Source organism: Oryza sativa, chromosome 2 (assembly GCF_034140825.1).
Source record: "Oryza sativa Japonica Group chromosome 2, ASM3414082v1".
NCBI classification, from domain to species: domain Eukaryota; kingdom Viridiplantae; phylum Streptophyta; class Magnoliopsida; order Poales; family Poaceae; genus Oryza; species Oryza sativa.
The window spans coordinates 25,643,938-25,667,815 of NC_089036.1; the positions used below are offsets into that span (position 1 = coordinate 25,643,938).

At 47.0% G+C, this 23,878-nt stretch overlaps 3 protein-coding genes and 2 long non-coding RNA genes across 5 annotated transcripts; 2 read left to right on the plus strand and 3 right to left on the minus strand.

Moving 5' to 3' along the window:
* The first annotated feature begins 5,047 nt into the window (after positions 1 to 5,047).
* On the plus strand, positions 5,048 to 8,719 carry LOC4330049 (probable aquaporin PIP2-2). The gene is made up of 4 exons (NM_001401907.1): positions 5,048 to 5,439; positions 5,546 to 5,841; positions 7,583 to 7,723; positions 8,286 to 8,719. The coding sequence occupies exons 1-4, from the start codon at positions 5,121 to 5,123 to the stop codon at positions 8,394 to 8,396; spliced, it is 867 nt and encodes a 288-aa protein (NP_001388836.1). The 5' UTR covers positions 5,048 to 5,120; the 3' UTR covers positions 8,397 to 8,719.
* A 1,647-nt stretch (positions 8,720 to 10,366) lies between these two features.
* On the minus strand, positions 10,367 to 11,450 carry LOC136355424 (uncharacterized). Its single transcript, XR_010739675.1, has 4 exons — positions 11,183 to 11,450; positions 11,027 to 11,092; positions 10,805 to 10,936; positions 10,367 to 10,741 (listed from the first exon to the last, which is right to left on the minus strand). It is a non-coding gene; the product is annotated as an uncharacterized lncRNA (long non-coding RNA).
* Positions 11,451 to 11,456: 6 nt separating this feature from the next.
* Positions 11,457 to 13,319, minus strand: LOC136355279 (serine/threonine-protein phosphatase 7 long form homolog). The gene is made up of 6 exons (XM_066307665.1): positions 13,185 to 13,319; positions 12,743 to 13,112; positions 12,248 to 12,658; positions 11,860 to 12,158; positions 11,525 to 11,783; positions 11,457 to 11,468 (listed from the first exon to the last, which is right to left on the minus strand). Exons 2-6 carry the CDS (start codon positions 12,950 to 12,952, stop codon positions 11,457 to 11,459), a joined length of 1,191 nt encoding a protein of 396 aa, XP_066163762.1. The 5' UTR covers positions 12,953 to 13,112; positions 13,185 to 13,319.
* A 3,980-nt stretch (positions 13,320 to 17,299) lies between these two features.
* Positions 17,300 to 23,327, plus strand: LOC112937830 (uncharacterized). The gene is made up of 2 exons (XR_010739498.1): positions 17,300 to 17,747; positions 22,884 to 23,327. It is a non-coding gene; the product is annotated as an uncharacterized lncRNA (long non-coding RNA).
* Positions 18,263 to 21,885, minus strand: LOC4330050 (phytosulfokine receptor 1). The gene has a single exon (XM_015771503.3). The coding sequence runs from the start codon at positions 21,664 to 21,666 to the stop codon at positions 18,508 to 18,510; it is 3,159 nt and encodes a 1,052-aa protein (XP_015626989.1). The 5' UTR covers positions 21,667 to 21,885; the 3' UTR covers positions 18,263 to 18,507.
* Positions 23,328 to 23,878: the final 551 nt, after the last annotated feature.

Consider the following 23,878-nt stretch of genomic DNA (forward strand, 5'->3'; position numbering starts at 1 on the left):
GGCGACCAGAGATCTCTTCCTTTGTGGAGTGGCCCGGTGATGGCCACCACAGTGAAGCTGCTCGGCGTTGGGTTCACACGAACACAACATTCTTTATGGGGGAACAGTGGAAGAGGATCTCCTTGTCGTGAGGGCATTCACGAGGCAGGCAACCTCGCCATCGTACAAGGCAGCCCAACCGTGGCCGGAGCCGACGCAACGCTTCATTGTCGTGGGAGAGAGGATGATCGAGGCTTTGGTGGAGAGTGGAGGACATGCACTAGGCAGAGACATGTAAGCGATCAAGTCGGATGAGTAGCGACAACAAGGCCATGGGGAGGGAAGCACGCTAGGCAATGTAGACGACTCGGGCACAAGTATAGATCTGGATCAAGCGGCTGGCCCTCACTCTTCTCCCTACTGGTTGCTGGCCGTCGCCATTGAGCTTCCCCTCATCGACCGCCACCATTATCCCCACCAATCGCCGCTGTCGGTGACATGGGACCGGGAGTATCATGACTTAGAGACTTGAGGCAGACACGATCACCCACGTGGCCTAACCCCCTCGGGGGGGGGGGGGGGTCGGGCCCGAGGGTGATACGGCCGCCCTTCTCTTTGTCTCCCCGAGGGGTCGGACCGCTCCCGTCTCGGCCCCGAGGGCCGAGGCGCCCCGACCCCTTGTGGGTTTTGCGCCGCGTATATGGGGTAGGTGAGTATAGCGGGGCTCACCTAACCACATTTATTGCGGTTTGGACGAGCGCGTCACGCCGCATGTAACGCAGTGCAGCGCACTCGTTTATCCGGTCTGTGACCAGTCACAGACCGATCAGATCGTGGGTTAGGTGGCGACAGGCGGTCTGACGCACGCCTCGCCCCATCCCGTCAGGATGAGAGCCTCCAAGCACTCGTCCCTAGCCGGAGCCGGCGTGTTAGCTCCTGGAGATGGCACGTTGGTCCCGGTCAGATATATACCAGGCTTCATCCTAACCATTACAAGCAAGACATTGTATGAAGAGGGGCGAACATGCAGATTGATAAACTGACGCGTGGTGGACAAGAATGACCGATTTGTGACCGGTCTGACACTGGTCATGTCGTCAGCAGACAGCCATGTTCCCACGTCGCGCCTGCTTCCGGCGGAAGTGGAGGTAGGTATGGGCCGTCCCATCAGAAGGTCATTCGGACGGCAACCATACAAGTCTCCGTCTGTTTATGAAAAGATAGGATAAGTCCCTACAAAAAAGAGAGAGATGGTGCATGTGGTATCCCCTTGAGGTATAAAAGGATGACCTTGCCCACTTAGAAGGAGGATCTGGAGGGGGGATCCAGAACGATCAGAGAGGGAGAGAGTAAGAGCTCTCTGGTTCTCCAGCTCTTTTGTAGCTTCTTCATACATAGATCCACCAAAACACAGGAGTAGGGTATTACGCTTCTCAGCGGCCCGAACCTGTATACATCGCCCGTGTCTTGTGTGTTTCCATTCTCGCGAACCTTCCACACACCGAGAGCTTAGAATCTCACCCAGGGCCCCCGGCCGAACCGGCAAAGGGGGGCCTACGCGGTCTCCCGGTGAGGAGCCCCACGCTCCGTCAGCCGCCCCCTAGCCCTGGATTGAGATAGGAAGAGAGGGGGAGAAGTGGAAGAAATTGGGATGCTGACATGTGGGGCCTACATAGGTCCCACGCGGACTCAGCCGCCACGTCAGTCAAAACTAGAAGTAATGCTACCTTGGTACCCAATATGAACCGTTTTTGCAACATTAGGGGTGTGTTTATCTGGTATTCCGGTATAGGGATGATTTTAAAACTAGATGACAAGATGAAGGACCTGAAGTGAACCATTTGCTCTTATGGGCTATTACTACTAGTATAGGACTTGTGGTGTGCTAAAGAGGGGCGAACCCAGTTTGTTCGGCTGGGCCGTAAGAACTTTTCTCTGTTGTACATCCTAAATCCATTACGTTCAGGATGTTCAAGTTTATCGCAACATCACGTTATATGGACTTTGTAGCCTCGTCCCTGGAAAGAGTTCCAGACTACAATAACACCAACCCTATTAGAGCAGGTACAATAGCAGACTATAAGCTAGCCATAAACACATTTCGAGCAGATAAAAGAGGAGAGAGAAAAGCATCGGACTAAAAATTTATAGCCAGTTACAGCACGGTCTCCAAAATGCATGTGTGCATGACATGTGGGATCATGTATAAATTCTATAGTATATGTTTATATGTAACTATTGTATGAATTTGCTATTAGATTAACTATAGACGATTAAAAGCCAGTAGTTGGCTATACTATTAAACTTGCTATTATTCGGTAGAAGGAAAACCAAGAAGTTGACCTGCGAAAGAAGTACCACTTGTCAACTACTAGTAATCAGTCTAGTATGATACTGCACATCAATCTACGGATTAATTTGATCTCAGATGAACAAATAACCTTATCTTTTTGTTTATATTTATACTTATCTGCTAAAATTTAATTTTTCAACCTTAAATTTAAAGCCGATTTTGAGAGTTTTTTTATCAAAGTATTTTTCATTTGCAGATATACCGTTTGGCGAAACGATGGGGCTTAAAACTTCGCTGGCTCAGGCTCTTCCTCTCGAGAGGAGACGAGAATCATATGAATCCACCTGTGGAATGCCATTGGCTCGCCGTCCTTTTCGAACACCGCCCCTCATGCTCACACAGTCACACAGCCGCAGCTTAACGGTTCAATCAATCAGTACAACCACACCATCACAAAATTCACAACGCAGACGAATCCTGTGGATTGCATACAGCATGGTGAGTGAGGACTATATTTGTCTCCTATTTATCTCTTGTCCTGCGTTTCTAGCACAGTTGCGGCGACGCATCGTCAGAAACTCAGAATGATTGGGAGACCGGGGCCACCAGCCCACCAGCGACCGTGACCTGGGCCGCCCGGCTCTTGCCAGCCACAGATGAGCGTAGGTGGCAGCGCCGGATTGGCCGGCCACGGCGATCTGAAGGCCACCGTTCACCCACGCGTCCTACGACATGGACGCATGGAAATAACACTTACGTCGCGCATCTCGAGAGGAAAAAAAAACGTGAATCCGAAGCGAAAAAGAAACGGAGAAAAGGGCAGCAACAGGATGTGATCTCCTTAGAAATATACTCCGGCAGACAGGAGAACGTTCTGCGCCTCTCCCTGTCTTGCTTTGTCGCGGGCGTCTTTCCTCGCAGAAAGCGACTCGGCAGAGGGATGAGTTGTGGTAACCGGAAGAGTGTTTTAGAGAGAAGGACGACGACGCAGGCCACTTAATCATGTACAGGGAAGAGAAATGCATAATTATGTACAGCTAGCTAGCTAGGAGCTAGTGGAGAGCAAGTTCACAATTCATGGAGAGACAACCAGTAATGAGAAGTTGGCCATGAAGAATATGCTCTCTGCAACGCTATTTTTGTTCATGGATCATAATGCATGGCTTTTGTTGGGGTTTGGTGTCTGTCTCTAACTCTCTTCACAGCTGGTCCTTGGGACAGAGAGAGACCCTGAAGATTTTGGCCAGAAATTTCTGGAGATTTCCTTTGTGGGAGAAGACGAGCTACGACAGCTAATGCTGTCACCTCTTACAGCTTGTAGGTTGCAACTAATCGAGCCTGGTGATAAGAATCTCAATTTGTAAGTAGCTACAGCCCGTTGTCTGCCCACGAAACGATTCGCTGTCTTTGTTATTATTGTTAGCAATAAAGTTTCCGAGCATCTCCATTGGTGGATAAGTACGTATAGTGTATATAAATGGCTGTACAGGATAAGATTTCTAAAAGATTAGGCTACTTATACCTGTTTCTACCATATTACGCTTAGGCTAATCGACACAACGATGTGCTGCTGAATTTCGCTTGCACGCCAGTGTGCTCAGTTATGCACAGCAGAAGAAATCAAACATGCATTTGGCATGCAATAAAAATTCAGCAGTGAACTATGAACAACTGAGAAGATACTGTTGAATAGTCTCACATTGGTTGTGAAAGGACAAAGGACCTAAGATATAAGTGGGGGAGCCCCTCACCTCAATGGCTAGCTTTTGGGTTGGGAAAGGCCCTTTACGATTCTACAATTGGTATCAGAGCTAGACTAGGTTAACATCTCTGGTCCGATGGACACGTGTGAAGGCCTGATGGACCGTGGGTGCCTGCGGGGTCTGTATACCTGATGGACCGTGGGCCGGGGGGGGCCCGGATATGGTGAAGGGCTGAGGGACACCAATGTGTGAAGGGGGAGATTGTTGAATAGTCCCACATCCTCACCTCAATGGCTAGCTTTTGGGGACACCAATGTATGAAGGGGAAGATTGTTGAATAGTCTCACATTGGTTGTGGAAGGGCAAATGACCTAAGATATAAGTGGGGGAGCCCCGTATACCTAATGGACCGTGGGCCGGTGGGGGCCCGGATATGGTGAAGGGCTGAGGGACACCAATGTGTGAAGAGGGAGATTGTTGAATAGTCCCACATCCTCACCTCAATGGCTAGCTTTCTGGGACACCAATGTGTGAAGGGAAAGATTGTCGAATAGTCTCACATTGGTTGTGGAAGGGCAAAGGACCTAAGATATAAGTGGGGGAGCCCCTCACTTCAATGGCTAGCTTTTGGGGTGGAAAAGGCCCTTTACGATCCTACAAATACATGCATGCTAACTACTCCAGTTTATTATGCCTGACCATAGCCGCCCTTTTAGCTCTTCAAACCCTAGCTGAAGTCACATATACAGTGGCTTTGCTGAAGTTCAGTTCAGACCAATTTGTTTTTTCCCGGAACAGTATATGTAAGCACATCACTTAGAATAATCCCTCCGATTGATCACTAGCCACCAGTTAGGTTCATGAGTGACATAATGATGAGGCTAAGTCGGTTGTGGTCGGCAAATTCTAACACAAAAAACCCTAACCAGAAACCATTAATCCCCTTATCCTTGACTAATCTGGCACTAATCAATCCCTAAACCAGCCATCATTGAGCATATGAGCTCGACCTGTCCGTGGCACGAGTCATCCTCTCGCCCCCCCATATATACCTCTCCTACCTCTTGACACCACACTCAACCGCAGCAAGCTGCACAGAGCTAGCGTTAGCTTGGTTAGTTGTTCTTAGCATTCTAGCTAGCTCAATGGCGAAAGACATTGAGGCGTCGGCGCCGGAGGGCGGCGAGTTCTCGGCGAAGGACTACACCGACCCGCCGCCGGCGCCGCTGATCGACGTGGAGGAGCTGACCAAGTGGTCGCTGTACCGCGCGGTGATCGCGGAGTTCATCGCGACGCTCCTCTTCCTGTACATCACGGTGGCCACCGTGATCGGGTACAAGCACCAGTCGGACGCCACCGTCAACACCACCGACGCCGCCTGCAGCGGCGTCGGCATCCTCGGCATCGCCTGGGCCTTCGGCGGCATGATCTTCATCCTCGTCTACTGCACCGCCGGCATCTCAGGTCCCAAATTAAACCGATCAGATCATGCACGCTCAACACAAAACTGAATCAAGGCTAGCGAAAGGAACTTAACACGGTTGTGTGCGCGTGATCGAGCATGGTGCAGGTGGGCACATCAACCCGGCGGTGACGTTCGGGCTGTTCCTGGCGAGGAAGGTGTCGCTGATCAGGGCGGTGCTGTACATCATCGCGCAGTGCCTGGGCGCCATCTGCGGCGTGGGGCTCGTCAAGGGGTTCCAGAGCTCGTACTACGCGCGGTACGGCGGCGGAGCCAACGAGCTCAGCGACGGCTACTCCAAGGGCACCGGCCTCGGCGCGGAGATCATCGGCACCTTCGTGCTCGTCTACACCGTCTTCTCCGCCACCGACCCCAAGCGCAACGCCCGCGACTCCCACATCCCGGTGAGTTAATTATACGTGTGCGCGCCTCACGCTGCATACTTGCACACTGACGCATGCACTGTACATAGTAGTATACGCTAGTGTTACTGAATAAGGCTTAAACTGATACTCCTACTAATTAACGCTAGCCAACCACTGCTGCACACTTCCTGACCGTTGATAGCTACTCCGTACTTTAGAGTTGATTCTAGTGACCAAATGGCAGGGCTGGATATCGATTGATACAGTGTTGAGACTTGAGGAAGCTGTTGAATATGGTTTGCTAGCTTTGCATAGGAAGAACGTACTTAATTTAATTTAGAAGCAATTTTACGGTTTTTAAGGAGTTAACATGAGATTTTTCACTTTTTATATTATAAATTTAGTATTCATAATAGCTTTAGCTAGGTACCAAGAGAACTGTAAAATTGCTCTTAATTTAGTGTTTAGTCCTACTTCAGTATACTGTAGAAACTAGATATATTATATATATAATCATGAACTATATAATTAGTATGGAGAAAACGTTTAGTACAGCTGCCCGTATAAGACACTCATAGAGTAGCACTGTACTGAACTATGTTGATGCACAGTAAGACTTTGAACAGTTCTCCCAGATCATCAAAGCTTTAAGAAACACTACAGCTAATTTTCAGAGACTTCTAGCTGCGAACTTAATTAGCTTCATTAAAATAGAAAAAAAACAAAAAAAATAGTTAGGTGGAAGGAGAGTATATAACATTTAACAATAAATAAATAATTAGGTGGAAGAAGAGTTTATTCTTGTTTTCTGACGAAATAATCGTTTTGGTTGATAGCTAGGTGAAAGAAAAACACTAATCATCATCACAACACAATATCAACATTCTGTAATCCGGAACCTTCCACTCTCAAAATTAAACTACCACGCCAAAGTTTGATAAGGTCACAAACTACATACGTAAAGTATATGAACCTTTTTTGCCTTTAATTTATAAATTTTGGTAATGTACTGGTAATCAAACATATACCCAATTTAATTTCCTTTCAAAGCTAAACCATCCCACCCCTCGCCTTCGCCTGTATAATGACAGACAGGACTTCTTCAGAAGATAACTCTCGAGTCTTACATTACCTGATTAAACAGAGTGCAGTAGTTAATAGGCCGTGCAAGTTCATGAATCCTGACAAATTAACTAAGCATTTTAATGACGCCTAATTTACAAATTAACTTAATCAGACAATAGAAGTGACCCTAATTGTGCATTACACTCCAGTCAACATCAGACACCTACGCCGTTGTATCTTCTTGCCGGATATGCATTGCTGCATTGCATGCCAATAAACAGATAGGACGATTCCCTCGCGTAGGCAGCGCACTGTTAGTAGTCCCTGTCTTGCTGTCGATCGTCCGCAGCAAACGTGAGGTGGCAAATCGCAAATGGTCGGTACTTAATGAGGACATATATTGATCTATGGATAGGAACAAAGAGCAAAATTCCAAGAGAAATTTCTGACGATATGAAACGAACACAGCATCCTACAGATATACTTCTCCTTCAGATACCGTGAACCATTCATTTCCAGGACCACGGACGATTTTATTTTTAACAGAAAAAACATAATCCACTTTGGGTCACTTTTGGGTTGGAGATGGTTTTGGAACGAAATAAATTATTGTACTCTGTTTTGTCATTGGCTGTTTGACATCAGTATATGTCGAACATATAACATGTTTGCATGATGATTTTTGCCTTAACGTTTTTGTTGATGTGTTCATCAGGTGTTGGCTCCTCTCCCAATTGGATTCGCGGTGTTCATGGTCCATCTGGCCACCATCCCCATCACCGGCACCGGCATTAACCCGGCGAGGAGCTTGGGAACCGCGGTTATCTACAACAAGGACAAGGCCTGGGATGACCAAGTGCGTACCCCTGACTTAGTAATTACCTTGATTAAGCTGCTGGAGTAGTAGTATCACTATCTACTGAGAACAAACTTTGGTCACAAGTAACCATCTATTAGTACGTGTTAACAATATTTCAAACTAAGTAGACAGTGACACACACAGGAAATGTGCTGACTTATTGCTCATGCTCATTAGCTAGCTGACAAATGCATGAATAAACGAACGGCTCAGGATAAGTCTGTAGAAAATTAAAAGAAGTGGCTGGTGTCATTTGATCGATTTGTTTAGTGTAATTTGTCTAGTTTATGCATGACATACGCAATCCCTGAACGCAATATACAACCTAATCCCCACTACCTTTCAGCCACCTAGAAGATGCCAACATCTGCAACCACCCGTTTGCCGTACACCGTGTCTTGATCGATCATTTAACTACATACGCTTGCTGGAACCATGACTAATCAAATCATTAGAAGATAATCAGCCAGCAATAACAATTGGCTAATGATAGCTTGTTACTTTGGCGATAATAAGTTATCGTTTAACTCTGACGATGATGTTATTTGTGTTTGTTCAGTGGATCTTCTGGGTGGGCCCCCTGATCGGCGCCGCCATCGCCGCCGCCTACCACCAGTACGTGCTGAGGGCCAGCGCCGCCAAGCTCGGGTCCTACCGGAGCAACGCCTGAGATCGGCGGCGGCGGCGCGCGCGAGGTGGCGCTGAAGTGTAGATACGCGTACAAGATGGCCGCCTCTGTCCAGCACTAGATCAACGAATTCAGCCTTCGCATCCTGCATTTCGCCTCGTGGATAGATTCTACTGCACTATTATGTACTATGTATCCATGCATATGGTCTCCATTCCTTTGAACTATGTCCGCCATATGTTGCTTCCCGCTGGTGCTTCCAAGTTTGGTTAATTTTCCTTCACATTCTGCATGTATGTAATATTCATATGGAGAATTTGTGAATTTGAAGATCATAGTTACTATTATGTGCGATTTATTAAGTACTTTCTGCATGCTTGTCTGTGGAGATGTAAATTAGGCAATTAGCTTTGTGTGTTTTCGAATTGTGATCTTGCGTTTCTATCTCTATCATCGATCTTCGGCTGCGTGGGAGAGTGAGCTTTATGAATTCAGGATGACGATTGCAGACACAAATCATGCGTTGATACGAAGTAACAAACTCGCTGCATAATTTCCTACTACTTAAAGGAAGAGCAACAACAAAAAGGAGAATTCCCTTCAAAAGCAAATTTTCTCCTTCGAAAAAACAACAAAAAAAGAGAAAAACAAAGAGGAAGAGAGAGAGAGAGAGAGAGAGAGAGAGATATTTTTATGGGCCTCTTTATAGGCCAATATGTCTAACCCAACATGGGCTTTACTTCTGTTTTGTCGTGTCTTTGGGCTTGCATCTGGAAACTTCGGCCTGCACGAGCCCACGGACTCATGTAGAAGGGCCACGCTCCTTTGCTGGGCCTAGCGCATCGGCGAGGCTGGAGATTTACCGAGACGAAGGCTTTGCCGTTGGGTGTTAGGCCAACGAATTTTTTTTATTTTTAACTTTTTTTATTAAAAGTTTTACAAAAATAATTTTCTATTTTGAAAATTGACGGAAGTAGTCGCCTACCGCCCTCTGGGAAGGCGATTTTTAAAAATCGCCCTCCCAGAGGGCGGCGAAAATGACGTGGCAGACGGCCGTTCGCTCTCGGGCGACGGCCGTCAACGAAATTTGTAGGCGGCCCCCTTGCCGCCCTCCGCGAGGGCGATTTTGTACTGTGCGGGGGGCCGCCTGCAAATGGGCGGCGAGGGGGGGCATGGAATTTTGCAGGCGGCCCCCTTGCCGCCCTTGGCGAGGGCGATTTTGTACTGTGCGGGGGGCCGCCTGCAAATGGGCGGCGAGGGGGCATGGAATTTTACAGCCGGCCCCCTTGCCGCCCTCCGCAAGGGCGATTTTGTACTGTGCTCTATATTTTTGTATAAATATCAATAGTTATCAAATCTTTTTATATTGAAAACTATACAAGATTAAAATCTCCAAGACTGGTAAAATACAATTTTATTATTTTTTAGGGCATATTTGGATTGTTACCGTACAAATATTTTGTTACCGTACAAATATTTTATTAATTTTTAGGGCATATTTGGATTGTTAGTGCCAAATTTTTCTTCACGACCAAATATTTGGTAAGGTAAAATTGCATTTGATCATATTTGGTTTGCTGCCAAAATGTAAAATTGTAGTGAAGAATGTTCTACATAATCTCAAATCTAGATTACGTATTACCAATGAATAGGCTTCCATTTTCGTGTGTTGTGTGCTAGTGGGAAAGAAGATATGAAGAGGTTGCCTTCATATTGTCAATTATATAGCGTCGTTTTCACTGCAATATATGTGAACTCAATGAGATACATTATTCATTAGATGTGACAAGACGATCACGCGTGGGCGTGATTCACTTGATGTAAACAGGCAGCGCCGAAAGTTGATAGTGATAACTCGAGCTGCCGCTTTTCATGTGTGCTGTTGTGGACTGTGCGCGCTACTGGATCTGACACTACCGTGCAGCGCCGAAAGTGTGTTGTCGTGAGCATAAGTTGTTCTAGCACCATATGAATAAAAAGAACTATGTAGACGAGACAAACACAAGTAGTACTGCAGTAGTAATAGCAAAAGTAGTACTGCTTTACAAGTTTGTAAGCCAAAAGAAACGGTCACATAAGGACTGAAGAGGTAGAACACTACTAACGAGGCCTCTTACCCCTGTCCCTCCTACCCTGCGCCCTAATGTGCCCGTGGGAGTACGTGAGTCGGTCCGGGGGTACGGCACGGCCAACCCGTCCTGCCTGTACAGGTGTGACCTCTGGCTGCTCCTGAGTGTGTGCCTCTGGAGCTCCTCCAAGCTGAGAGGAGCCTAGTACGTCGTGGTGGTCTGCACCGTGCAAGTCGTCGTCGTAGAACTGGCTAGTAGGACCAGTCCTACCGGCGTGAGACGAAGAGGCCCCAGTACCGAAGATCCCGGCTGCAAATCCTGCTGGACAAGGACCATCAGTTTCGTACAGGTATTTAACAGTATTAATAAAAAGTAAAGTACCGTGTGGGCGAGGGATCGACGCTCCGTGAGAGGAAGAGCTGGCGAACGCGCCCGAAGAGGTGGCGAACGCCCCTGCGGAGCTCGTGGAAGCGCCGGTCGTGCCTGCGAACGCGCTCGAAGGCAGACGAGGTCCTGCGATGAGGAAACGTGCAGTTAAAACATGGTGACATAATCGTGCAAAAGCTGAAACAAAAATGAACTAATATCTGGGCTGAACTGTACCGTGCGAAACCGGTGCTGTAGGTCGCACTGATCCGAAGCTAGGGGCGCTCGAAGGCAAACGAGGTCCTGCGAGGATGGATCATCAAGTTACGACGGGGTGATGTTTTCGTACAAAAACAGAAACAAAACTTAAGAAACCTCTGGGCTGAGCAGTACCGTGCGAAATAGGTGCCGTAGGTCGAGGTCCTGCTCCGACGGTAGGCGCGCGAGGCCGTGGTTGTACCGGACCAGCTGGAGGTACGACGTCCACGGCGCTGCGACAGGAGAAGACGCGCATGACCGCACGCATCTTCTCCTGCATCCGGTCGAAGGTCACCCTCTGCTCAACGTCAGTCAAGTGCAAACCTCTGTTCAACCTCACTTGGACTGCGGTGATATCGGCACTGATATCCCGTGCGGCATCAGCCTATGCAAGATGGAAATAACAAATTCAGTAGTTGCCCTATATTATGCAAGATAAATGAAATAATTGTAAGAAATAATACAAATTGGATGTACCGCCATGAAGTAGTCTCGGTCACGGTGCGTGGGATACGCGTCCGTGACAGCGGCAACGTGCGGCTCTGGGGCGTCTGGAGTGAAGGTCACACGCGCACGAGTGCGAGGAAGGTACCAACGAAGGTAGTCACGGTAGTTCTCCTCCGTGTGTGGGAAGAGCTCGTTGATCACCTCCTCTGTAGCTAACACCCAGTCGTCAACGTACTGCTGTACACGTGGAGCCCAAAGTGCGCCTGCTAGCTGTCCCCGTCGAGTCAACCTGTGAAGAGAGGTAAATTATATGGCTCGATGAAGTAATTATCATAAAAATTTAGAAATGAACAATCCGAACTCACGAGTGGTCGGCAGGGAGGACGGTCGGCTGCACGTTGCCCGGAAACACCTGCCTAAGTCCGAACTGTCTCATCACACGCTGCGGGCAGTGAGGCTCAACGAAAATGTCGAACACCATCGGCAGGATGGTGAGCCAGTAAGCCTGGTCGCGTGTGCACAAGGACGAAAGTCCTAGCGGTGCTCTCGCAGCGACGGCCTCTTCTGTGTACGGCTCCCAGATGACGTCGCTCGGCTGGAGACGGTCAAACTCGAACACGAAGTCCGGGTAACCACGTCTCACCTGGACGTGAGCGTAACGACGCTGCAATAAACATGATCGGAATTAGACATGTTATGTGAAGAAAAAAAAAGACGACTGATAAACTTATAACGCAGCGAAGTTGCACTAACCCCACGTCGACACCAGTAAGTCCCCATCGTGGGACCGTCCTCTGGCCACTGCGCGCTGCGACCAACCCCATAGGGTGCGCTGTCCACCACTGGTCGACCTATGGCAAACCTCTCGGCTGCCCAAAGCTGAAGCAACATAGGGCAGCCAGCGATGATCGCTCCCGCGTCAGTCTTCGTGCACGCCTCACAGAGGGCACGGTACGTGGCTGCTAGCACGGCAGAACCCCAGCTCCACTGCGGCACGTCCTGTGGCTGAGCATCCGCGATGGACCGTGCGTAGTGGACCAGCCGGAAGTCCACAGCGTGCCCGTGGGTGCTAGTGAACATCACCCACCCGAACAACCACAACAGGTACGCCTCAAGGGAGCGTCGGACCGAGTAATCATCAGCGTCAGGGTGTAGAAGGTCCGCCTACAATTAAGAATGAAATGTTAGTACAAAACACTCATTCGGTCGCAAATAAGCACGTATGATAATAACAACTTATTTACTTACAGTGAACTGGAGCAACCAAGCCTTGCTAGGCCCGACTGTAGAGTACGGAGGAAGGGTGGTGGTCGGTCCTAGGTGTGGAAGGCGCATCACCTGCTCGAAGCGCGCAGTGATATCCTCCTTCCACCCAAAAACACCGTCCACGGGACCAACTGCTGCTCCCGCCAGCGGTAGCCCGAGCAGGTACGACACGTCCTGCAGTGTCGGAGCCATCTCCCCACAGGGAAGGTGGAACGTGTGCGTCTCAGGTCTCCAGCGGTCTACAAGAGCGGCAAGGAGTGACCGATCTGCATCCCACCGCTTCGCTGGGTCACGGTCGTCCGCCGCCGCCTCAACAAGCCTACAAAGTGGTAGAAGGCCTGCCGCACGCAACCTGTATAGAGCAAACTTCAAACATAAGTACAACACAAAGCAAAGTTGAGTTGAAATGTGAACATACGCGTACCAAGGAACGTGACGGGGGTCGACACGCAACCACTCGCGCGACGTGCGTGGACGGAAGGTGCCGAGCTGTGCACCCTCGACTGCTGACAGGAACGAGCGGTGGTTCCTGTCAATCCCACGGTTCAACAGCGCCGGTGTGTCGTACGCCATACCTGCATCAAATAGGTTGATCAGAAACATATAAATAATTAGTTCAACATAAGTAATAAATGTTGAACTAAGCGAATTACTAACACATATTAAACAAGAGTACAAACAAACAAAAGTGTTTACTCGGAACACTCATCACGATAATATTATGATACAACACCGAATAATTCGCAATACTACTAGTACAACAATAGTCGGAGGTACTCATTACAACAACATTGAATTGAAATTACACGATAGAAGTATTTAGTCCGAACACTCATTACATCACAACTGCATTTTATTTCCTAAATCGAAAGCATTGTTACACCATGGAATCGCCTGCTGCGCGACGACGCCTTGGCCTTGCGCGCCTGCTTGTTGTTCCTTCACCAGGTGGTCGCCTACCATCACTTGCCTGTCCAGATGGACTAGCATCTGCGCCGCTTGGAACTTCTGCATTCTTCGGGCATTTCTTGTAAGTATGGCCGCGCAGATCACACTTGCTGCAGCGTAAAGTCCTCCCACCTGCTTCTGACTCATCCATATCATTTCTGATGCGTCTAGTTTGGCGTCGACCCTTTTTCACCCTTAACTTAGATGGATCTGGAATATAAAAAACTTGGGCACTCAGCGTTGTGTAAGATCCTGAGATCCCGAACCCATATATCTCCTCACTCCATGTATGAAAGATTGCTTCTTTCCTGAAATAATTTGAGACGTACACATTGGGAGATATGCCACAATCACCGGCAGCAGCAAGAACGTGTGAGCAAGGAAGGTGATGAAGCTTCGGCTTCATACAACTGCAGGTACATCCACCATCCGCCTTCAAGACACATTCCTGCACGGCTTGCTTGCGATAGATACCACGCCTGCTCCTATCAACACACATTATTTCATACCGATGCACTTGTGTGCCTTGAGCAACAACTCGATGTCTCCGTGCCTTTTTGATTTTATCTTCCATGTACTTTGTCACTACGTTGCCAAACACTATGTTGTCATCGGCCATGGACGGACCAATTTTCTTGTATCGATCCCTAAAGTACGCTTGCGTGCCGTGAAGGATGAATTCAACAATAGCAACCAATGGAAGTACCCGAACTCCTCGCATTACCCAGTTATACACCTCTGCCAAATTGGTTGTCATTATGCCATACCGAGATCCATCGGTGTCGAACAATAGAGACCACTTCTCCTTAGGCTCATTCTCAATCCACTGAGTGAAATTTCTGATGGACGACCCTGACCTCCTTCTCATTGTTGGTGGGTCATCATGTAATGCACCAAGAGGTATGGGAGGCTCGTCACCTTCAACTAGTGGACTGCGAGATTGCTCATCTGTTTGCTTCGTTGTCAACTCATCCAACTTGTCCCACAACTCATTAAATTTCTTCTCTTGGTTCTGTGCACAGAGCCTCTTAAAGAGCTCCATAAGATGCTTGTTCTTGAATTGCTTGTAGAAATTTGCACCCATGTGACGCATGCACCACCGACTCCGAACATCAGGCCACTTAGCTGGAAGTCCCTTCTCATCCCAACCGTTCTGCAAGTAGTCAATAGCCCGCAACATACCCGCATGACGATCATGTATAAGGCAAACGTTGGGCCTCATACGCACCACTGCAATGTGCACTCTCTCTATGAACTAGTACCAGCTTTCAGTGTTCTCACTCTCTACAAATGCAAAAGCCATAGGTAGAACCTGGTTGTTCCCATCACACCCAATTGCTGTCAATATCTGACCTCGGTATTTACCTATCATAAAAGTTCCATCTATGCATAGAACAGGTCGACAATGCACAAAAGCATTGATGCAAGCACCCAATGAGAAAAAGGCTCTTTGCAGCACACTCTTTGTTCGATCATCAACCGATGTAAATGTATGTAGGTCATAGTACGTATTATTATTCCTCTGGGCAATGGTGGCTAACAAACGAGGCAAATTATCATAAGAAGCTTCAAATGTGCCATACCTCATCTCAATGATCTTTTGTTTGGCTCTCCAGGCCTTTGCATAGCTTATGGTGTACTTGAATTTGTTCTCGATGTGCCTAATAATTGATTTTGGTTCAAAGCCAATGTTACCAACAACACTGCTGTACATCTCACTTGCCACAAAAGCTGAAGTGATGTTTCGGTGATACTTCTCCACCCCTTGTAAGTAGCACTTGTGCTCGGTCACAATGCTAACTTTCCAATAATCATTCCATTTACCCTTATATGCATGGACACGCCACGGACAATCTTCCTTCATGCACCTCACTTCATACACATAATTTGTTGACTTGACCACCCTAAACTCTCTCTGCAAGGAAACTGCCCAATGCTTCACCGCCTCCTTCATCTCATCCTTATGAGCATATCTTGCACCCTCAATTACCTCGTTCTCCTTATACTCCCAGGGTACATGATCACCCTCTGATATAACAAGTCCAGAGAAGTCCTCATTTGCCCAATCAGTGGCCATTACATCACCTTCCTCATCGGATGATGCGTCGTCGTCCACTTCCTCATTATCCGAATCTTCCCTCTCCATTTCATCAACAATTATACCGACTCTCTCCCCCTCATCCGCCATGCCCATAGCCTGCTCCTCCCTTGGTTGATTTTCCTCATTTTGCATCGATGGTCCAACAACATCCCCTGCATTGATAGGACCCTCTACATCTTCGGTTTGCATTGAAACATTTATATCTTTCTCTTGTACCGACACAAATATAACGAGGGGCCATGACCGTTCAAAAGCCATTTCCACATACCGTCTCCAAGCATCAGTGCTGTCCATCGGCATTAGTTCCCAAAAATAACCTTCTGTTGCACGACTCACTACAACTGACACTGACATTGTGTAGACTTCTTGGTCTATTCTAAATCCTCTCAACAACCAACTATAAATTGACTGAAATGTTCTCTCCGCAGGCCTATCGATGCCCTTAGATGTCATTACAAAATCTGACAGATCAACACCATCTGGACCAAATCTAATATTTCCTTCACCGTGAACTATCTGAAATGTGACCTTACTTGACATTGTGCCTGATGAAAACAATAACTGCGTTAACCTCGCATTTCTGTACTACGCCCTAAGTTACATTCTCTACAATATTGTTCTCTAAATTTCTAAAATTACGTTACATTCTCCAGATCAAACTAAACTACATCTTACAATTAACACTACTGTCTATGTCTCAATTCATACTATTATATTCTATGCTCTGGATCTACACATATGTGCTGTGTGCTACAGATGTGCTAAAATATATGGAACTAAAACTAAAACGCAACATATATACTCAAACATAACATATTAGTACAAATGCACAAAAGATGTATGGGAGCATACCTGTGATGAATTGAGCGAACCAGCAGGGCTTCGCCGCTCCCCTTCTGCTGCCCTCCCCTCTCTCTCTTTTGTTTTTTTTGGATTTTTAGTGAATATAATGAAATTTCACAGAGGAGTGACTGGGCTTTATAGGGGGAGAGGCAAAAATCGCCCTCCCCCAGGGCGGCAAGGGGGCCGCCTGCAAAATTCCATGCCCCCTCGCCGCCCATTTGCAGGCGGCCCCCCCCACAGTACAAGATCGCCCTAGCGGAGGGCGGCAAGGGGGCCGCCTGCAAAATTCCATGCCCCCCTCGCCGCCCATTTGCAGGCGGCCCCCCCCACAGTACAAAATCGCCCTAGCTGAGGGCGGCAAGGGGGCCGCCTGCAAAATTCCATGCCCCCCCTCGCCACCAATTTGCAGGCGGCCCCCCGCACAGTATAAAATCGCCCTAGCGGAGGGCGGCAAGGGGGCCGCCTGCAAATTTCGTTGACGGCCGTCGCCCGAGAGCGAACGGCCGTCTGCCACGTCATTTTCGCCGCCCTCTGAGAGGGCGATTTCCCAGAGGGCGGTAGGCGACTCCTTCCGTCAATTTTCAAAATGGAAAATTATTTTTGTAAAACTTTTAATAAAAAAAATTATAAATAAAAAAAATTCTTAGGCCAACTGCCGCGGCGGCCTTCGTCCACTCCAGTTCGCGTCGCCGGCGAACGGCGGCCTCCGCGGATGCCCCCCCCCCCCCCCTCCCCCTCCACATGGTCTCGACGCAATGCACCTGAAGAGGAAAGCGGCCAAGTTCCATCTTGCCGCAATGCCGTCCTGAGCGTCGCCGTCGCGGATCTCCTCCTGAAGACCCCACTCCTGGGGTGGGGGTGCGCCGTACGCGTCGCGTGCGTGGTGTGGCCGTGACATCCAACAGCCGTGGACGACGACGACGGCGACGCCCACCGATGGCGAGTCCTGCCCTTGGGTGTGCGGTGGGAAGGGGACTTGCACGCTCGCCGCCAGGTTCGGCGGCCGGGACGGTGGTGGCTGGCTTGGACTCACGAGTGGCCTCACGCGCATGCCACCTGTTCGACAGAATGCCTGACCCAAGGGGCTACCACCAGGTATGCTTTAGCATCCAAATTATCCAATGTTGATTGCTGTTTTGCTTCTCCCTGTTTTGCGCCGTGTAGCTGAAGTTCACGTCCGACGACTAGAAATGTAGAAGGGAATCGTTTGTTAGGGCGTTTAGCCAGCGGTAAGGTAACAGAGGCGACCGCCCGGTGATTGTCCGGGTGAATATTGAACATGTTGTTTTCGTTTCTAAGAGGTTGGCAGGCTAGGACTTAAAGTGGGCGTCCAAAGACAACTAGTTTTGATCTCAAATAATTGTCTAAAGCTTGCAGCAAATAGGAATGTAAAATTTTGTACATGTACTCGGTCATGGTAATTTTTAATTTATAAGTTCCAAAATGACACAATGTTGAGTTATAAGTTGGGTAGGGTATGGTGGGAAATGTAAGGAACACACTGAACTGTGCAGCGTGTCCAAACCTGTTCGAAGAATTAAGAAACATTTAATTATGTCCTTCCTTACAACAGCTCACATAGCAACATATCAAAAGTTCAGAGAAAACAATGAAAAAAAAAAGCAAACATATTTCATTACCTATCAGAAAATTGCATTTACTGCACATCATGTAACAAAAGGTTCTGCTGTTATTGAATTAGCAGGTTAGATAGACTCCCGGAACTCTTATTTTGTATACGATCGTCACACAATATCTCACATCACTGTGGAAGAAAATTTAATACAAAGAGAAAGGGGTGGGGGTGAATTTGATCACATGGATTTCCACAGTGGTTGCTATTATAGAATTTGCCTCACTTTGTCGCTTCAGTGCTACCACCAATGTTGTCAAGCCATAGTACAAGTTCATGAGTTAGAGGCCTCAGTTTTGGTGACTCACTTATGCACAAACAGGCAATATCGATCATCTGCACCATTTGCATCTCAAACTTCTTGTCATACATTGCACGGTCCAATACTTCAGCTTCACAGTTTTTTTCTTTCATATGCAAAACCCATGAGACCAACTCCCGAGCTCCCTTTGGCTTGCACATATCTACAGGCCTCTTTCCAGTTAATAACTCTAAAAGAACAATGCCAAAACTATAAACATCACCTTTGAAATTGGCTACTGAAGATTGGCCGTACTCAGGGGGGATGTAGCCTAGTGTGCCAACTAGATCAGTTGTTACATGTGTATCATAGGGACAAATAAGCCGAGCAAGCCCAAAATCAGCCAAATGAGCTTCGAAATCCTCATCTAAAAGTATGTTGCTTGACTTGATATCACGGTGGAGTATATGGGGTTGGCATGACAAGTGCAGGTACGCTAAACCTCTCGCCGCTCCTTTTGCTATCTGAAGCCTTGTTTGCCAACTTAATCTAGATGGACCATCAGGCTTTTCATGAAGCCAATGGTCTAGGCTACCATTCTCCATGTAAGAGTAGATCAGTAGCCTATCATTGCCAATCCTGCAATAACCTTGCAGAAGTACAAGATTAGGATGTTGAGCTTTTGATAAAGTCTCCACCTCGGCTTTGAACTCACGCTCCATCTGGCCAAAATCGCCTGACAGTCTTTTGATGGCAATCGTTGCTCCATCTGGTAGTGTTGCCTTGTACACTAGACCAAAGCCACCACAACCAATGATGTTTGCCTGATCAAAGTTGTTTGTAGATTTCAATATGTCACCAATAGTCATTGCCTTGCCGTCATCCTTGTTCTGAAACAAAAGAACCAATGAAGCTGGTGCTAACTCGAGAGCTTCAGTTGTATCTGCAACAGCCTTAACTATATAGTCCTGCCTTCTAAAGCTACTCTTCAACACAAGTACAACAGCAACAGACAACACAAATGCTGCTCCAAGTGCAATGCCAATAGCTATTCCTAATATGACACCCTTGTTCTTTCCATTCTTCTTTACAGACATGGTAGGAGCATGAGATGACTGGCATAGTGCTAAGCCAGAGCGGATGCCACAGAGTTTGGGGTTCCCCTCATAAGCAGAACCTGTGAATGTTGAGAATTGCCCTCCTAATGGAATTGCACCAGTTAGATTATTGAATGCCACACTGAAGCTCGATAGAAAATTCAGCTTTGTTAATGAAGAAGGAATGCTTCCAGTAAGATTATTATGTGACAAATCCAAGGATTCCAAGCTCGACATGCCTGATAGCTCATCAGGAATCATACCAGAAATATGGTTGTTACTGAGGTCCAAGACATGCAGGTTCTTAAGGTTCCCAAAGCCTGGCAATATGGGACCTATGAGCATGTTGTGGCTGAGAATTAGGGAGGGCGGGAAACTGCTAACCTGATTGTACCGTAGCCCTTTGCCTGTCCTGTTCTTTTTAATGAAGAAAGGAAAATAGTCAGTTTCTGTGGATTGCTGTGAGCTGTTGCATGTAAGAAGGCCCTTCATGCTTGTTAGACTGTTCGGAATTCCTCCAGACAGTGTATTATTAGAAAGATCCAAATAAAACAAATGCTCGAGATTGCCAATCCATGCAGGGATGTTCCCAGACAATTTATTCCATGACAAATCCAGCACTTTCAATTGTGCGAAGTTTGCTACCCATGAAGGTACTGATCCTGAAAGATGGCTATTAGCAATGACAAACACTTGGATGTTATGAAAACCATCTATTCCAGTCATCGGCAAGGCCTTCCCATCATTGAAATTCTTTGTCAGCACGAGGCTTGTTAGGCTTGGGCAGCCTTGAAGGACAGATAATGCTGAGGACACATTTGTGAAGCTATTGTTTGAAAGTGAGATATAGGTTAGAAACTGAAGATTCCTGAAACCATTAGGGATTTCACCAGTGAGGTTGTTTGTGGCAAGATTCAGGCTTCTCAGATGATGGCAATCTGACAAAGCATCTATTGTGCCGATGAACTTATTTGTGCCAAGATCAAGTGAGCTCAATTGTGACATTGCCGAGCAATTGAGATCGATCTGTCCATGGAATGAATTGTTTCTCAGGTACAACATCTTCAGTGATGGTGAATGGGACAGTGATGAAGGCAACGGACCCCTGAATAAGTTAGACTGTGCAGAGAAATACTCAAGCTTGCCAAGGCTACCAAAAACATTTGGAAGGTATCCAGAGAATGAATTGAAAGATATGTCCAGCTTAGAAAGGCTAGACATATTACCAAACCTTGGTGTCATCCTACCAGAGAGCTGATTCTCCTGCAGAGACAGGTCCCTCAGCGAAGACAGCCTGAAAAGATCATCTGGCAAGCTCCCAGTGATGCTATTTAGATCAACATATAGCTCCTCGAGCTTTGTGCAGTTCCCAAACCCTGCTGGGAACTCCCCAGATAGGAGATTCGACGTGAACCGGAGAACACGGATCACTCCATTTGGATCGCAGATGCTGGTATCAATGTGCCCTGTGAACATGTTGTACCCCGCATCAAACATGGCAAGGAGCGTTGAACCATGGAGCGTGGGATGCTGTTCTTTGAATGAGTTGAGGGATATATTGAAGACCTCAATCACTGGGAGAGACACGTTGGTCGGGAATTCACCAGAGAACTCATTGTCGCTAAGATCAAGACGTTGTAGCCTCTGGAGCTGGACCAGGGTTGCCGGGACGGCCCCATGGAGGTTGTTGCTGGACAGGTTGAGCCACTGGAGCTGGTCCAGCTGCCCGAGCGAGACTGCCAGCTCGCCCCTTAGCTTCATGCCTTGGAGGTCCAGCCCGATGACCCGGCCACCATCGTTGCACTTGACTCCAAGCCAAGCACAGCAATTGGCTGTTTCAGAAGTGGCATTTGGGACCGTCCAGCCGCTGCCGCTTCCGCTGAGACCTTGCATGAAGCCCAGCAGTGCACTAGCATCACCAGGGTCACAGTAGCTTTGATTCAAGGAGTTGGTTGGGAAGAGGAACAGCAGGTGGAAAAACAAGCAGAAAAAGAAACGCCATGGCCATGTGGTGGTGAGTTGCATCATCAAGGAACACACCATAGAAGAAAGAAGAGCTATGCTGATGGTGCCGGGCACGGACTGGGCAGTGAAGATGGCTTCTCGTTTGGTCTTCTTCAGGAGATATGTGATATGCAAGCCATTTGGTGCGTAAAACTGGCCTCTGCTGGGCGCTTGCACCCCAAGCAACAATGGTGAATCGACGGAAAAAAGGAAAGAGAGGCGAGGTAGGAGACGATACGACAGTAGTAGGGAGAGGTCAGGGGGCGGCGTGGCGTGCTCCGGTTTTGACCTGTGATTGTGTAGGCACTCAGCTGGAGGAGACCCAATTTTTCTTCGGGGAATTGATTGTCCCTGTCAACTTGCTCGAACAATCCATGGTCGGAGATCTTTTGACTTCTTTTCGAAATTGGCCTAACCATCCTTTTCTTTCTCGCTTTCCTTCCCTTCGGCAGTTTTTATTGAGATGATTATTATAACTAGCACGATAGCAGGTCATTCTAAGGATAGAACCTGCATACCACATGGATATTAATAGATATTATAGAACCAGATAACTACACTATTCGCAGTCCCCTTCGTGTCTACTTCTCAGAAATAGTGAAAGCGAGGCCGTTGAAGATATTACCCCACAAATTGCTCAAAGGGCATTCAGAAAACGCTAACCATATTGCTGCAAACATCATTACATCTGCACTTAGTTGACGCTAGCCATGGCCATAATGTCAAAATGGAAATCATAGATGAATGGCTACGGTTTTATCAGGGGATAGATAGCTAGCAGTTCCCTATAATTGCTAGGCTCGCTTATTAGCTTATAAGCCGCGTCTAAAATTTAAATTTTCAAACATAATTTTAAATTATTCTAGTCGTTTTTTATCCTCTTCTGTTTTTTTCCTTGGCTTTTGCACCACTAAAAATAACAAAAAAAATGAAAATTTTATTCTAAATTATTTTTCATAGTATTGTTTATTTGTCTACAGCTTATTAGCCAAGCCAATCAATGTGACAGCTGAATTTTTTCTTCAAAAATTGGTACTCATTTTTTCGATCCATAACTGATTATAAGCCGTAACGGTTATGGTTTATAAAAAAATAATTTATAGCTAAAACTTTTGCATATTCGTCATTGACGATCGAAAAGCAAATACTAAAAATAAATTATCGTAAGAAATATTAAAAACATCTTTAAAATTAAGTTTTAAAATTTATATATTTTTTACAGTAGCTTGTAAGCTGAAAAGTATGCGATGTTGTAGCTGGACATTCTGCAGGAAATTTGGTGAACGATGGCGACATGGTTACGGCTTATGTATAGGAAGGTTGGCAGGAAAGTCAACCGCCAGCGGCAAGAGACACGTGTGCAGCCGCTTTCGGCCATGCCAGGCCAACGCCCCGACCCGACTGCTAGTGCTAGGGAGAATACGCACGGCATGCACGGCTCCAAAAACTCAAAACTTGGAGCTTGTACAATGCCAAGGACCGGAGAAATTTCTGCTGCTTTGCGTCTGAGTTTTGGTCTACTACTACTCTACTAGGCTCGGCGGCGGCTTGGGTCCAAAGCTTTGTGGTTGACGAAGCCACCAAGACAAGGTGGTCATTTGGTAGTACCATGCGGCCTATGACTATTTAAAATAGAGGAATTTCATTGAAATTTTGGTGGAAATGAGCTGTCATATGAAATAAATTCTCGTGTTTCAAAAGAGTCTTTTGTTTTTGCGACATAAAGGAGCCCTTAATTTGATTGGGCTGAGGGTCTCTCTGGAAAAATCCATTCAAGTACAATCACCTAATTTTTTTTATTATTTTGAGGAAATAAAAGAGACAAAATTGGACTCGATAGTTGATAGGTACATTAGCAAGACGGCAAACATGTGATTATTTTAAAAGATTATGAAACTTTAACTGTTGCTGCAATTAGATTGCAGATTTCACCGCTTCCTTGCTAACAGATCGCTTTCTTGTGAAATTACTTAACAGCTGGCGGGCATCAGTAACTTCCGCAGTTGAAGTGTGTAGACTGTCTTCTTACAAGAACAAGAACATGGACCTATCAAAAGTAAAAACTGGCCAGATACGATGCAACTTTACTGATGGCGTGCATTTCGCCTATATGGCCACTCAGGCAGGCGTTGCCAGTTACCGAAATGCTACGCCACCACTTACCCTCCAACTATGTATCCAAGGTAACTTTCATGCTTTTCCTTTGCCTCCTTTTCTTCACGAAAGAATTACCAGTATTGCTCATGAGACA